The sequence below is a fragment of the Seriola dumerili genome, unplaced genomic scaffold, assembly GCF_002260705.1.
Source record: "Seriola dumerili isolate Sdu_G_001 unplaced genomic scaffold, Sdu_1.0 BDQW01000091.1, whole genome shotgun sequence".
In the NCBI taxonomy this organism is placed as follows: domain Eukaryota; kingdom Metazoa; phylum Chordata; class Actinopteri; order Carangiformes; family Carangidae; genus Seriola; species Seriola dumerili.
The window spans coordinates 328823-339178 of NW_019174346.1; the positions used below are offsets into that span (position 1 = coordinate 328823).

The window sequence follows — 10356 nt, forward strand, 5'->3', positions numbered from 1 at the left end:
ATTGTTATTGTTATTATTATTTGGTGTGATTGCCATTTGTATTTTGTTTTTCCTTTCTTAAGACTTGAGTGTAGTGCAGAGTGCTGTTCAGTGCTCTCACAGACAGCATTTAGTGTCAATGGAGTCTTATTTAAATATTCAAAATGCATAAATGGTGACTAGTAAGAAGCTAAAGAACAATCCATGGCAAGTATGTGTAAGTATGCGTTAACTGTAGTGAGGACTTAATCACACTTTAAATAAAATCCTTTACTTATTTTGTTAATTATTTGGACTCAGACATAAACATTTGCTGTTCTCAAAGCTTTGAATGTTCAATGGATTATTATTTCAATAAAACACACACACTGCAAACAGATATTCTTGCTAATGCTTGAAGAATGCTGCGTTTTGAGAAATAATCATTTTATGTCTTTTATGAAACTCAAACCAGATCTGAGGGTTTTAGGAGGAGGAAGTTAAAGATGGATCATTTTGGTTCATGATACATAATGAGGGAGAGAAAGATTTTAAAAACTTTTTATCATTAAAATATTTTTCTTCTTTAAATTTACAATTATAATACATACATTTACAGCAAGATTCCTTTACAATGAGGCAATGTGATGCTCTTTTCAAAATTTGGTCAAACCTTATGCTACAGTAAAAATGAGTGCATGATCAGGCAGTATTTACAGATCTACTGAGGCTTAACTTAGTTTTACAGTGAAACTTTGTGTTTCCTCTATAACAAGTCTCTAACTGCTTATTATTTACTCTTGTACATTTTAATGTCAATGCTGTTTTTCAAAGTGCTTTTGAAATGTTTTTGGTCCTCTTCATTAATGTCCTCTTTGCTGGTGTTATTGCTGATCTTCTTGAAACCAAGTGTTCCTGATGTATTTTTCATTTATGCCTTTGACTGCCGCACATCTGTCCACTCCATTTTGGTGTTTTGTAGTGCCTGAGTCTTCTTCTCATCCACCTGAACGTAATCCACTTTGTGCTCATCAGACAGAAAAGGCTTCTAGACAAACAGGGAGAGATCTTGCTTTACAAATTGTGGATCATGCATTTCTCATTGTAAGTGATGTAATGTACAACATTCAATTCTTCAGTAACAATAGCATTCTTGCATAAGCTGCTTCAACATGATATCACATGTACATAGCGTGCAATTTATACAGGACAAGTTCTTAGCATTGATCTGATCATTTGAAAGGTAATGAAAAGGGTCAGTGGAGCTAAAAGTAAGTAGTGATTGTAATGGTGTAGCTCTGCTAAGTGTGGCTGAGCTGAGGTCAGTTACAAGACAATTCCTTTTACAATGTCAAAGGGTCATTTATCGCTCTTCAACATCTGAAGCTTGTACTGTTTAGATGGTGTGAGTTGGTTAGTGTCTACAGAGGCTCCATTTGTACAATGGAGCAAAACACAGTCCATGTCTGTCATTCATTTGATGGTAACAAACCTTCTGCACAGGAGAGGGGGATGCAGAGTTGAAATCCAGGGACAAATAATCAAGGTTTGATTTTTTCGCCCAGGGTTGAACCACTCCATCAGAGGTGTGATGGAACTGTTGCCTTGACTCCTGTCAGACACAGAAAACAGATCATTAATATGACATTTTAGCTGTTACAATGCTGACAGTGTCTGATCATGGACATCATTTTCAAATTGAGCTGAGAAAACAGGAAATGACTTCAGGAGAGCCCAGCTCAACAACACAGGACTGATATGGTTTTCTTCAAACTTCACTGCAGAGAAATGCTATTATATTATTCACACTGTTACAAGTGCTCACAGCCAGGAAGGTCCTCAGTGTGACTTTAGATATGGTGCGGAAAGTGCCATTTAAGTTCCATTGATTGTTTTTTATTTTTTGAAGGCCAGTTGTAGGTGAAGAGTAAACGATCCATGTGTTCATACGAGCTGCATGACTTGATAAGCTACACAGTGAAAGTACATTATCACCATAGCAGCTTCCTTTGATGATTTATTATCAGTAACGTCTAGGAGAGAGAAAATGAAATCCAGATTCTCTTTATGCCATGAAAGCCACATCAGGTTGTATCGTACAATATGTTTCTGATGCATTGAGTGAAACACAGAAAAAACCTGGTTGAATTGACTTCATTAATAGACAAAGAGGTGACACCGTACTTAAAGCTGTCTGTCTGTACACTACCTATGTATTGTGTGAAGTGTGTTTGCAGTACTGTGAATAGAAATGTTACCATTGTGTCTTCATCTCTTGGAATGTACCCATTGTCAAGTTTTCTCTCAAGAAGTAAACAATTCACTGAAAAGCTGCAATTACACAAAAAACAGGAAGAATCAACATCAGATTAGTGAACAACTGAGGTTTTACAGAAACTGAGAAACAGGACATTTTCCTTGAGCTGAGAAAATATACTTGTTTATGACCAAAGTCGATGATCTTTAATTTGACACAATATAAATATTAAATCTGAGAATAAATGAGATCTTGTTATAAGAAAAGGTAGTCCCTCAAACAAAACACAGGTATTAGGGAATGATCTGTAGAAAAACTGAAGCTTATTATGACCCACAGTTACGTTTTGTTGTTAGGCGACATCTAATGGTCGTAGTAATTAAGACAGGAGTAAAAGGAAAAGTGCGGTGACGTAGTATAAAGAGCGACGAAGTCCGCGTTATGAGGGTGTTGGAGTGGGTGGATTAACAAAACACAGAAATTGACACAGAACATTGGTGTTCGACTCCCATAACCAGTAGCTTATATTGTTTCTATTATCCATGGCCGTTCGTTGTTATTATTTTAACCATGACAACAAAGGTCGTCTGATGTTGAGGAAGTACTTATCGTAACCCAAATCAGGATCTTTTCCTTACCCAAACCAAGTAGTTTTTGTGCCTAAACCTAACCAAGCCATTAGCGTATTATTACAGTAACCACGGCAACATTCGGTACGCCGCTCTCGGAAAAGTTGCTTTGTTTATTATGGTAACCATGACAACCGAGTCCAGTTAGTCATGCAGTCGTAGGGGCGATATTTGAGGAGACACTCCCATGGATCGCATCAGAAGCTTGCTCCTCGCCAGTAGGAGCGCTATATTACGAAACAGCCCTCTGGGTCGTTCATGAGGGAAGGCACAAACGACCGACATGCTCGTATGGATTGGAGGACTTGTGAATCTCACCATGATTCGGCCATTGCTCTGCTCAGAGGAAGATGAGTGGGACACTCTGTGATGGTAGAAAGGCCTCTCAAGTCTAGAGGCGGAGGTCGAGCTGTGAACAGAGGAAGGACACAGTCATTAGATCGGTTATAATTCCATGTGCCACAGAAAGGTCAGTTTCCAAACAGGGTAAAGATCATTGTGAGGAAAAAGGTCAGTGTGTCTGATGTTTCCTATAAATCAGCATGTGATCAAAATCATCACCATTTTCAATTGAACATTTATAGAGCCAGTTTAAAGCTTGCCAAATACCCCACACTCCAAAACATATTTGAGACCCCCTACACAAAGTAAAAGCTCAGGCATGTCATGACTTACCCCTCCTCAAGCGAGGCTTCAGGTGCCGGTGAACTGGAGGTGGCGCGAGATCTCCAGACTGACACATCAGTGAGCTGAGCGACGTGGAGGGTTCTACATTACAGTGTGGGTTGAGGAAAGAGAAAGTCCTGGGGCTCATGGGGATGTAACCATCACATTCAAACGTGGAAACAGAGGCAGAGGGAGAAGCCATAGGGACATATGACTCATCCTGGTAACTTTGAACCTGTGTGGTATTTAAACAAGGCTGCTGAAAGACAAAGGGTCACGAGATCAAACAAGTGCACGATGATGTCATTTTGGTCCAACTGGAGCATTTATTCAGTTTAATGACATGAGTTTTTTTTTTTATTATAAAAATAAGACTACCACTAGGGGTGGTTAAGGTGTACATTTTTGATCCTACAGTGGCTTTAAAGGAATAGTATGACGTTTTGGGAAATGCACTTTCTTGCCAAGTCTTAGATGAGGAAATCAATACACTTTTGTGTCTTTTATTTATTTTTTGTTTTGGGGTTTTTCTGCTGTTGATTATTTTCTTACCAAATTGAGACTCTGCCTTCTGTTCCTCATCAACCTGCTTTCAGCATCTCCTAAAAAGAACAAAAACAAGGTATATTATTACAACAGTTTACTTTCAGAGGCAGAAGACATGAATCCGTATGCTTCCCTATCATAACAGCACCAGGATCATGTTTCACTGTGTTGGATGGCTTCGCTTCTGAACTGTGAGGATGTGTTTCTGTTGATTCACCCATTCTGAAATGGTCCAGGCTCGACAAAGACGTCCTCCGGGGAAAGAGTGCAGCGTGACTTGAGAAATGGCGTACACTCATCGCCCTCTGCTTGTGAGCCCCCTCATCACTGAGCTGCTCTGACAGGTGATTTGGCTTGGGTGGCAGCGGAGGAGGTGTTTGTCTGTCGTTCGTCGCCTCAAACGATGCAGAAGAATATGGTTTGTCAAACTGGAAGACACTTGTGGCAGAGTGACGTAGAGGAGAGGAAGAGGATGACGGTAGAGCCATGGAGGTGCATGGGGCGCTGAAAGGAGGGTTAGTCAGCTTTCCATGGGGGAACAGAGAAGGGCTGGGGCTTGCGTGAGAGAGGGATGGAGAGGAATCGGTGTACAGAGGTGAGGGGACAATGTCCTTGACCGCATCGTCTGAGGACTTCTGCTCCAGAGAGATCTCAGAGTTTGAAAAGCTGTCATGTCTACAGATACAGAAAGAATGGAAACATTTGTCAGACATGAACTTGCCATCATTTCATCCTGTGTGGAGGGTTTTACTGACTATACGTACCTACTAGTGCTTGCAGTCCCTGTCTCACACTGTGACAGAAAGAGGTAGTCCAGGGGATGACTGGAGTCTGGTTGGCTTGATACAGACACTCGGTCAGAGCTGTCAGGTGATCTCTGCAGGGAGGTGGGGGTGTGAGGAAAGCCTTCTTCTGAGCTCTCTGTAGAGGAGGGGAGAAGGGCAGTGAACATCAGAAATATTAAAACCACCCAGAGTAAGATAAGAAAACTGCCGTCAAACACTGGCACACAAACCAAACACAAGCACACAGGCAGGTTTCTCCAGGCCTGTTCTCAGAATGTGCTGTAAATGGAGCAGGTGAATTTGAAAAGAGGAAGGGTATTTTATACAGGCAGGTTGAAAGTAGACACACGAGCCCTGTTCCCTCTTTTGTTTATATAGTCTCCATCTTTCTCTCAGGTTGGCCCACGTTCAGAAATTTGTTTCATTCCATTTCACCCAAGGCCACTGAGTCAAGGCTTCAGAGCCACGAGGGAGAAAAAGTCTTTGCATGTTCTCATGAAACATTTGCTCTCCTTAACAGATTCTTGTGTTCTCTTGTGGCTGCAGAACAACCTTTTATATTCCCTGACAGAGTTTCTGAGATGCCCTGTCACACAGCTCTTTTCAGATCCAGGTGGAATCTGGTGTCTGAAAGCTCTAGATTAAAGCGACATCACTTCAGTGTGAGGAATACAATTTAGCATGTGATTTATGGTAACATGCAGGGCAGCATATCAGCAGCTGTCTGCCGTTGCTCTATCTCCTTCACACAGATGATAATGTTCTAACAGAAAGTCTTTGCTTTTGCCTCAGATGCATAAACACAGTGATGTTTTGTGCAAAGGTCAAAGCAGCGTTACCCTGAGAAAAAACTGTGCAAAATAAATGTAAATATAGGGATATAAAACACAAGAATACAGGGGCTTTTATTGCCAATTAAAGGCATTAAATGAAAACTTTAATGTTATACAAAGAAAAATTAACCCACAGAAGATGGTATCTAATTCATCCCCAGTGTACGTTCACGGAAGCAATAAAATCTCATTATTTATCTGTTCATTTGAGGGTGACCTCAGTGCTCCGTTGATCTGCTGTTATCTCCAGTTGCAACATTAAACTGCATGACACAAACTGTAGGAAACATCTTCAAGCAGATTCTATAATCCAACATATGAGGTCACCTTTTATATATATACAATTTATATATCATCTTTATTCATTTACAGTCCAGAGGAGTTAAAACATATTTATACTATAATGCTGTATTTACTCATGGTTGTTGTTGCTGCGGTATAAAGAGCAGCAGATATGATTTTTATCAAATGTATAACCACAGTGTGAAGATGTGTGACTGTGTTTAAGAGCTCAGTTACACAGAAATGTATCAGCCTGTTTGACCGACCTGAAGGCAACACAACAAACTGTTGTATGTTTTTTTCATCTGATGGTCAGGAAATCTGCTACTTCAACGAATATTATTCAGATTGATTAAATTTACTTCTTCAAATCTGGATTTCCCCTCTGGTGTTTTCAGATTAAAAAAAACTGGGATTAACCATAAAAACATGGCATTCCCCAGAAGTGAAGGGAGTTGTGGTGTATCACATGTCTATTTTCACTACCTTGAATTTTATTTTGGGAAATGGTTCAATTCAGAGAGAATTCCCTGCAGCTTTAAAGAGGGGCTCATTACATTTTGATCCTAAAATAGATCCTGTGATTCTGAGTTTGTTTATTTTTTCAACTCTTTTAACAATATCACATGAAAATTTTATAAAATTATTATTGAGTTTTGTTGTAAAGGGATAAAGCAGCTGAGATACACGTCATTTCAGAGCCACAGTCTCAGTTCATATAAACTACTGACCCAGTCCAGCTTTATGTCAATTCTCAGACCCGCCACAATGGGAACAGGATTCTGGGAAATCACTTCCACCAAATGAGTAGGAATAAGTTCAGAAAGACTCACTATTGTCTAAGTCAGTGAGACTGAGAACTATTAAACTGAAAATAGCTTTGGCTTTTTGGTTGCAAACACGGTGATTTGATCAAATTGGAAAGTGTGAAAAAAAAACTGATTTGTAATAGAAAACTGGCTTCAGGATTTAGTTTTAACAGTTTGAGTATGGAAGAGAATGACAACTCAAACAGCATTTAATGCCCTTTGACCAGGTTAAACCAGGTTTATTAGGTCAAAGACATTTAACTAATGAAAATTTAAAGCTGTGGGCTCCTAAACTCAGTGACTGTTCCTTTATGTTTTCAGTATTTTTCTTCTCTTAAGGCTGTTGAAGCCATTAAATACAGAGAGATAAAAGGTAAATATTCATGTCTAGTTCAACTAAACATTGCACATGTTCACCATATAATCATGTTAATATGTTGTGAGACACTTAACCTTCAAAATATTTAAAATGTATATATTTTTTTGTCTCTCTGTCTGTTGTATTTCATCTGCACATTTTTCTGTCTATATTGAAATAAAAAATAAAAACATGTTCATCACTCTACCACTTCCTTGAAATGACTCAAACCTGGCACACCATGGAAATGTTCAAGCTAGTTTGTGCATTATTGTATAACTGTTGTCTGAAACTGGTTTCAGTTAAAGCTCTGGACGTTGACAGCCCCAACTTTCCCCCAGTTGCTCCCTGTTTTCACAAGATATAGGAGAATTGTACTTCAATATTGAAAAATCATGTGAGTTAGTGATCAGCAAAGACCTTGTGCATGTTTGAAACTGGTCTAGTCTGTTGTTTTACCAAAACCACACAGCACAAAAGGAACAGTCTGTTTTGACCTAAATTCAAGGTTTGACTTTCACTCCGCAACTTCCTGTGTGGAGACAAGTGACACCAACTTCTTCTGGACCAGTGGAGTGAATCAACAGTAACACTCTGATTTTCAATGGGACAGGTATATACAGGTACATACAGGTAGGTATATACAGGTATATGCTCTGTGTATTTACCTGCATCCTCCAGGCTCCCAAACTGACATATCTGACTGATGCTACTGATCCAGCTGTTCATCTCCTCCTCAGTCTTGGCCACCAGGTAAAAAATGCGAGATGAGGTCTTCACCACAAAGAGGTGCTTCCCATGGAAGTCTCTCTTTATCCTGAGTTGTCCGTTGAGCATTTCGACCTCACACTCTCTCAGGTCGATGGTGCGGATTGGCTTCTTGGAGTTCTTGCTTTGGTAGTACTCCAGCACGTCAGGATTACCGCTCATCCGACCTCTGCGAAGCACAAACCAGCGTTTCCTCCACGCCTGAAGAGAAAGACACAAACAGTGTATCATGGAGTCTTAACTTACACTATCATATTATTCCTTTTCAACACAGAGCTTCATGATTCAACAGTAATGCCTCCCCCCATGACTACAATTAGTCATGACCAGTCATGAGAATTAGATCACAGCTCCTGCTCACAACAGCTAACCTAGCAACTTTAAACTTGAAGTCTTGATATGGTCAGTAAGCGGAACCTCAGCTCTAGTTTCCCAGAAGTACAGAGAAGAGGAAGTTCACTGTATTTAACAGAAAATGTCGAACACGAACGAAAGAGGTATTTATACAACACGGTCACTGCTTCATACTGACAACCTCCTGAAAACTAAACACTGTCGTTTCTAGCTCCAAAGATCTACCTGAGCCCTCGCTGCAGAGGGTGCTAGTCATGAAGGGGTTAAATGTTATTATTAAAAATAGTAATGATTAAAAAGAATTGGTTACGGTGACGATGAGTGTAAAGCTGTTTTGTGGTTTTGTGTACATGGTATGGGTGGATCCTGCTTTGTGTGCTGTGAAAACTAAAAGCATAACATGGGAGGTGATCTGCTCCTGCACAAGTCAGTTGGTAATTTATGTGTTCACACCAGGAAATGGTTAGACACACACACTTACTGCCAAAAACAAGGTTAAGAGGAAACCGAAACTAGATGGAAATTTGATAGATGTTTTGAATCTGGAAGATGTGTCCTCTTAAAATATGTTGTTGTATAAACACGCGATGCTAATCAAACACTCATAATGTACATAATGTAATGTTATATGAAGTCTTTTTTGTTCTGATCTTTCAGAAAAATAGAACACAAGTAAATACAGAGCAAGTCAGAAGGTTTCACCTTCTTTATCTCATGGTCTTCCTCAGGAGATGGTGAACATTCATTCAATCATTCATTCATTCAAATGTAAATGTAAATCTTGATAAAAGACTACAAACAATAGTGAGTAAGGGCCAACCTCACCACCCTAGGCAGTGGATGGGACACAGCAGATGAGCGTTAGACACATTTGTCATGGCAGTGAATGGAGATGTAATGTTGGCACAAAATGAGACAACAGGTTGTTCCAAGGCTGAGAGGATGAAGTGAAAAGAAAGGTAAACTAAGGAGCTAGAGCTAAAGTCAGCAACCCAACCATCACCTATACAGCAGGTGTGGTGACTAAGCGAGGATCTTCATGTTCTTCCGATGACATCATACATAGCCATTATGGACATTTCCATAATCGTCTGTACCTGACATTTGAATAATCAGGCAGATAGTGAACCTGTCCTCACAACAGTCTGAAAAAAATGTATTTACTTTGTTCTCTGTCATCAACAACATTTGCATGGCATGCTAAAATAACTTTCTATTTCCCGCCCCAAACCCCCATCAGCACACTGACACCTTGATCCACTCTCCTCCCTGCACTGCTGTTGATAAATGCCCTCCTCCGCCTCTGTTCACAGGGGAAGTGCAAACAGCCGTCACAGAGCTGGACTATTTCTGCTTGTCGCTGAAGTCTGAAGAGTCTGACTGCTGCTGACACTGCTTTCCATGTTTCACAATATACACGGTCATCACACACACACACACACACACACACACACACACACACACACACACACACACACAGCACAGTGAGTGGCCAACATTATCACATGACCCCAACAACCACAAAACACTGAAGCCTCTATATGTCCATGTAAGCAGTTATGTATATATACTTAGTACTGCAGCGTGTGACATGTTGTTCTTATCATAATACTGGAGGTTGTTGTTTGAACTCTGAAGTATCTCCACAACAACACAACAACACAACAGTGAGGTGGCTTATAGAAATGAGGAAGACAATACAAAGGAGACTGAATTACAGCTCAGTTTAACAAAAGCAGATAAGCCTCCAGTATGTTTCCAAGTCCTCATTCCACATCATAACACACACACACACACACACACACACACACACACACACACACACACACACACACAGAGCACAACCTGGCATTCCTACAGAGGACATAAACAAGTGTCCAGTGTGTCCTACTCACAAATCTCTTCAGTTTCTTCTCCGGGGGGGATTTGATGAGCCAGCCGGTGCAGACCACATCCCCAGCACTCATCTTGACTGCAGAGCGTGTCGTCCTCACGGCGGCTGCTGCTGCTGCTGCTGCTGCTGCTGCTGCTGCTGCTGCTGCTGCTGCTGCTGCTGCTGCTGCTGCTGCTGCTGCTGCTGCTGCTGCTGCTGCTGCTGCTGTGAAACTGAG

The 10356-nt window shown here is 40.6% G+C and overlaps 1 protein-coding gene across 5 annotated transcripts; it reads right to left on the minus strand.

The window, feature by feature from the left end:
* Positions 1 to 505: 505 nt before the first annotated feature.
* Positions 506 to 10271, minus strand: gab3 (GRB2 associated binding protein 3). Of its 5 annotated transcripts, none has more exons than XM_022745931.1 (10): positions 10141 to 10271; positions 7792 to 8092; positions 4821 to 4977; positions 4274 to 4731; positions 4063 to 4112; positions 3520 to 3766; positions 3163 to 3253; positions 2217 to 2289; positions 1451 to 1570; positions 506 to 1006 (listed from the first exon to the last, which is right to left on the minus strand). In XM_022745931.1, exons 1-10 carry the CDS (start codon positions 10210 to 10212, stop codon positions 890 to 892), a joined length of 1686 nt encoding a protein of 561 aa, XP_022601652.1. In that variant the 5' UTR covers positions 10213 to 10271; the 3' UTR covers positions 506 to 889. The 5 variants fall into 5 exon arrangements, with proteins under 5 accessions (XP_022601652.1, XP_022601653.1, XP_022601650.1 ...); XM_022745932.1 differs by having other exon boundaries at positions 506 to 1003; positions 3520 to 3769; XM_022745929.1 differs by having other exon boundaries at positions 3520 to 3769.
* Between the last annotated feature and the right edge of the window lie 85 nt (positions 10272 to 10356).

What these genes read in the sequence shown, in the direction of transcription:
- gab3 (XM_022745929.1), bottom strand. Translation starts at nt 10,212, where the DNA reads ATGAGTGCTGGGGATGTGGTCTGCACCGGCTGGCTCATCAAATCCCCC. An exon ending in GGGACTGCAAGCACTAGTAG is followed by an intron (nt 4,732 to 4,820) that starts GTACGTATAGTC and finishes CTGTATCTGTAG; the next exon opens with ACATGACAGCTTTTCAAACT. An exon ending in AGAGCAATGGCCGAATCATG is followed by an intron (nt 2,290 to 3,162) that starts GTGAGATTCACA and finishes GTGTAATTGCAG; the next exon opens with CTTTTCAGTGAATTGTTTAC.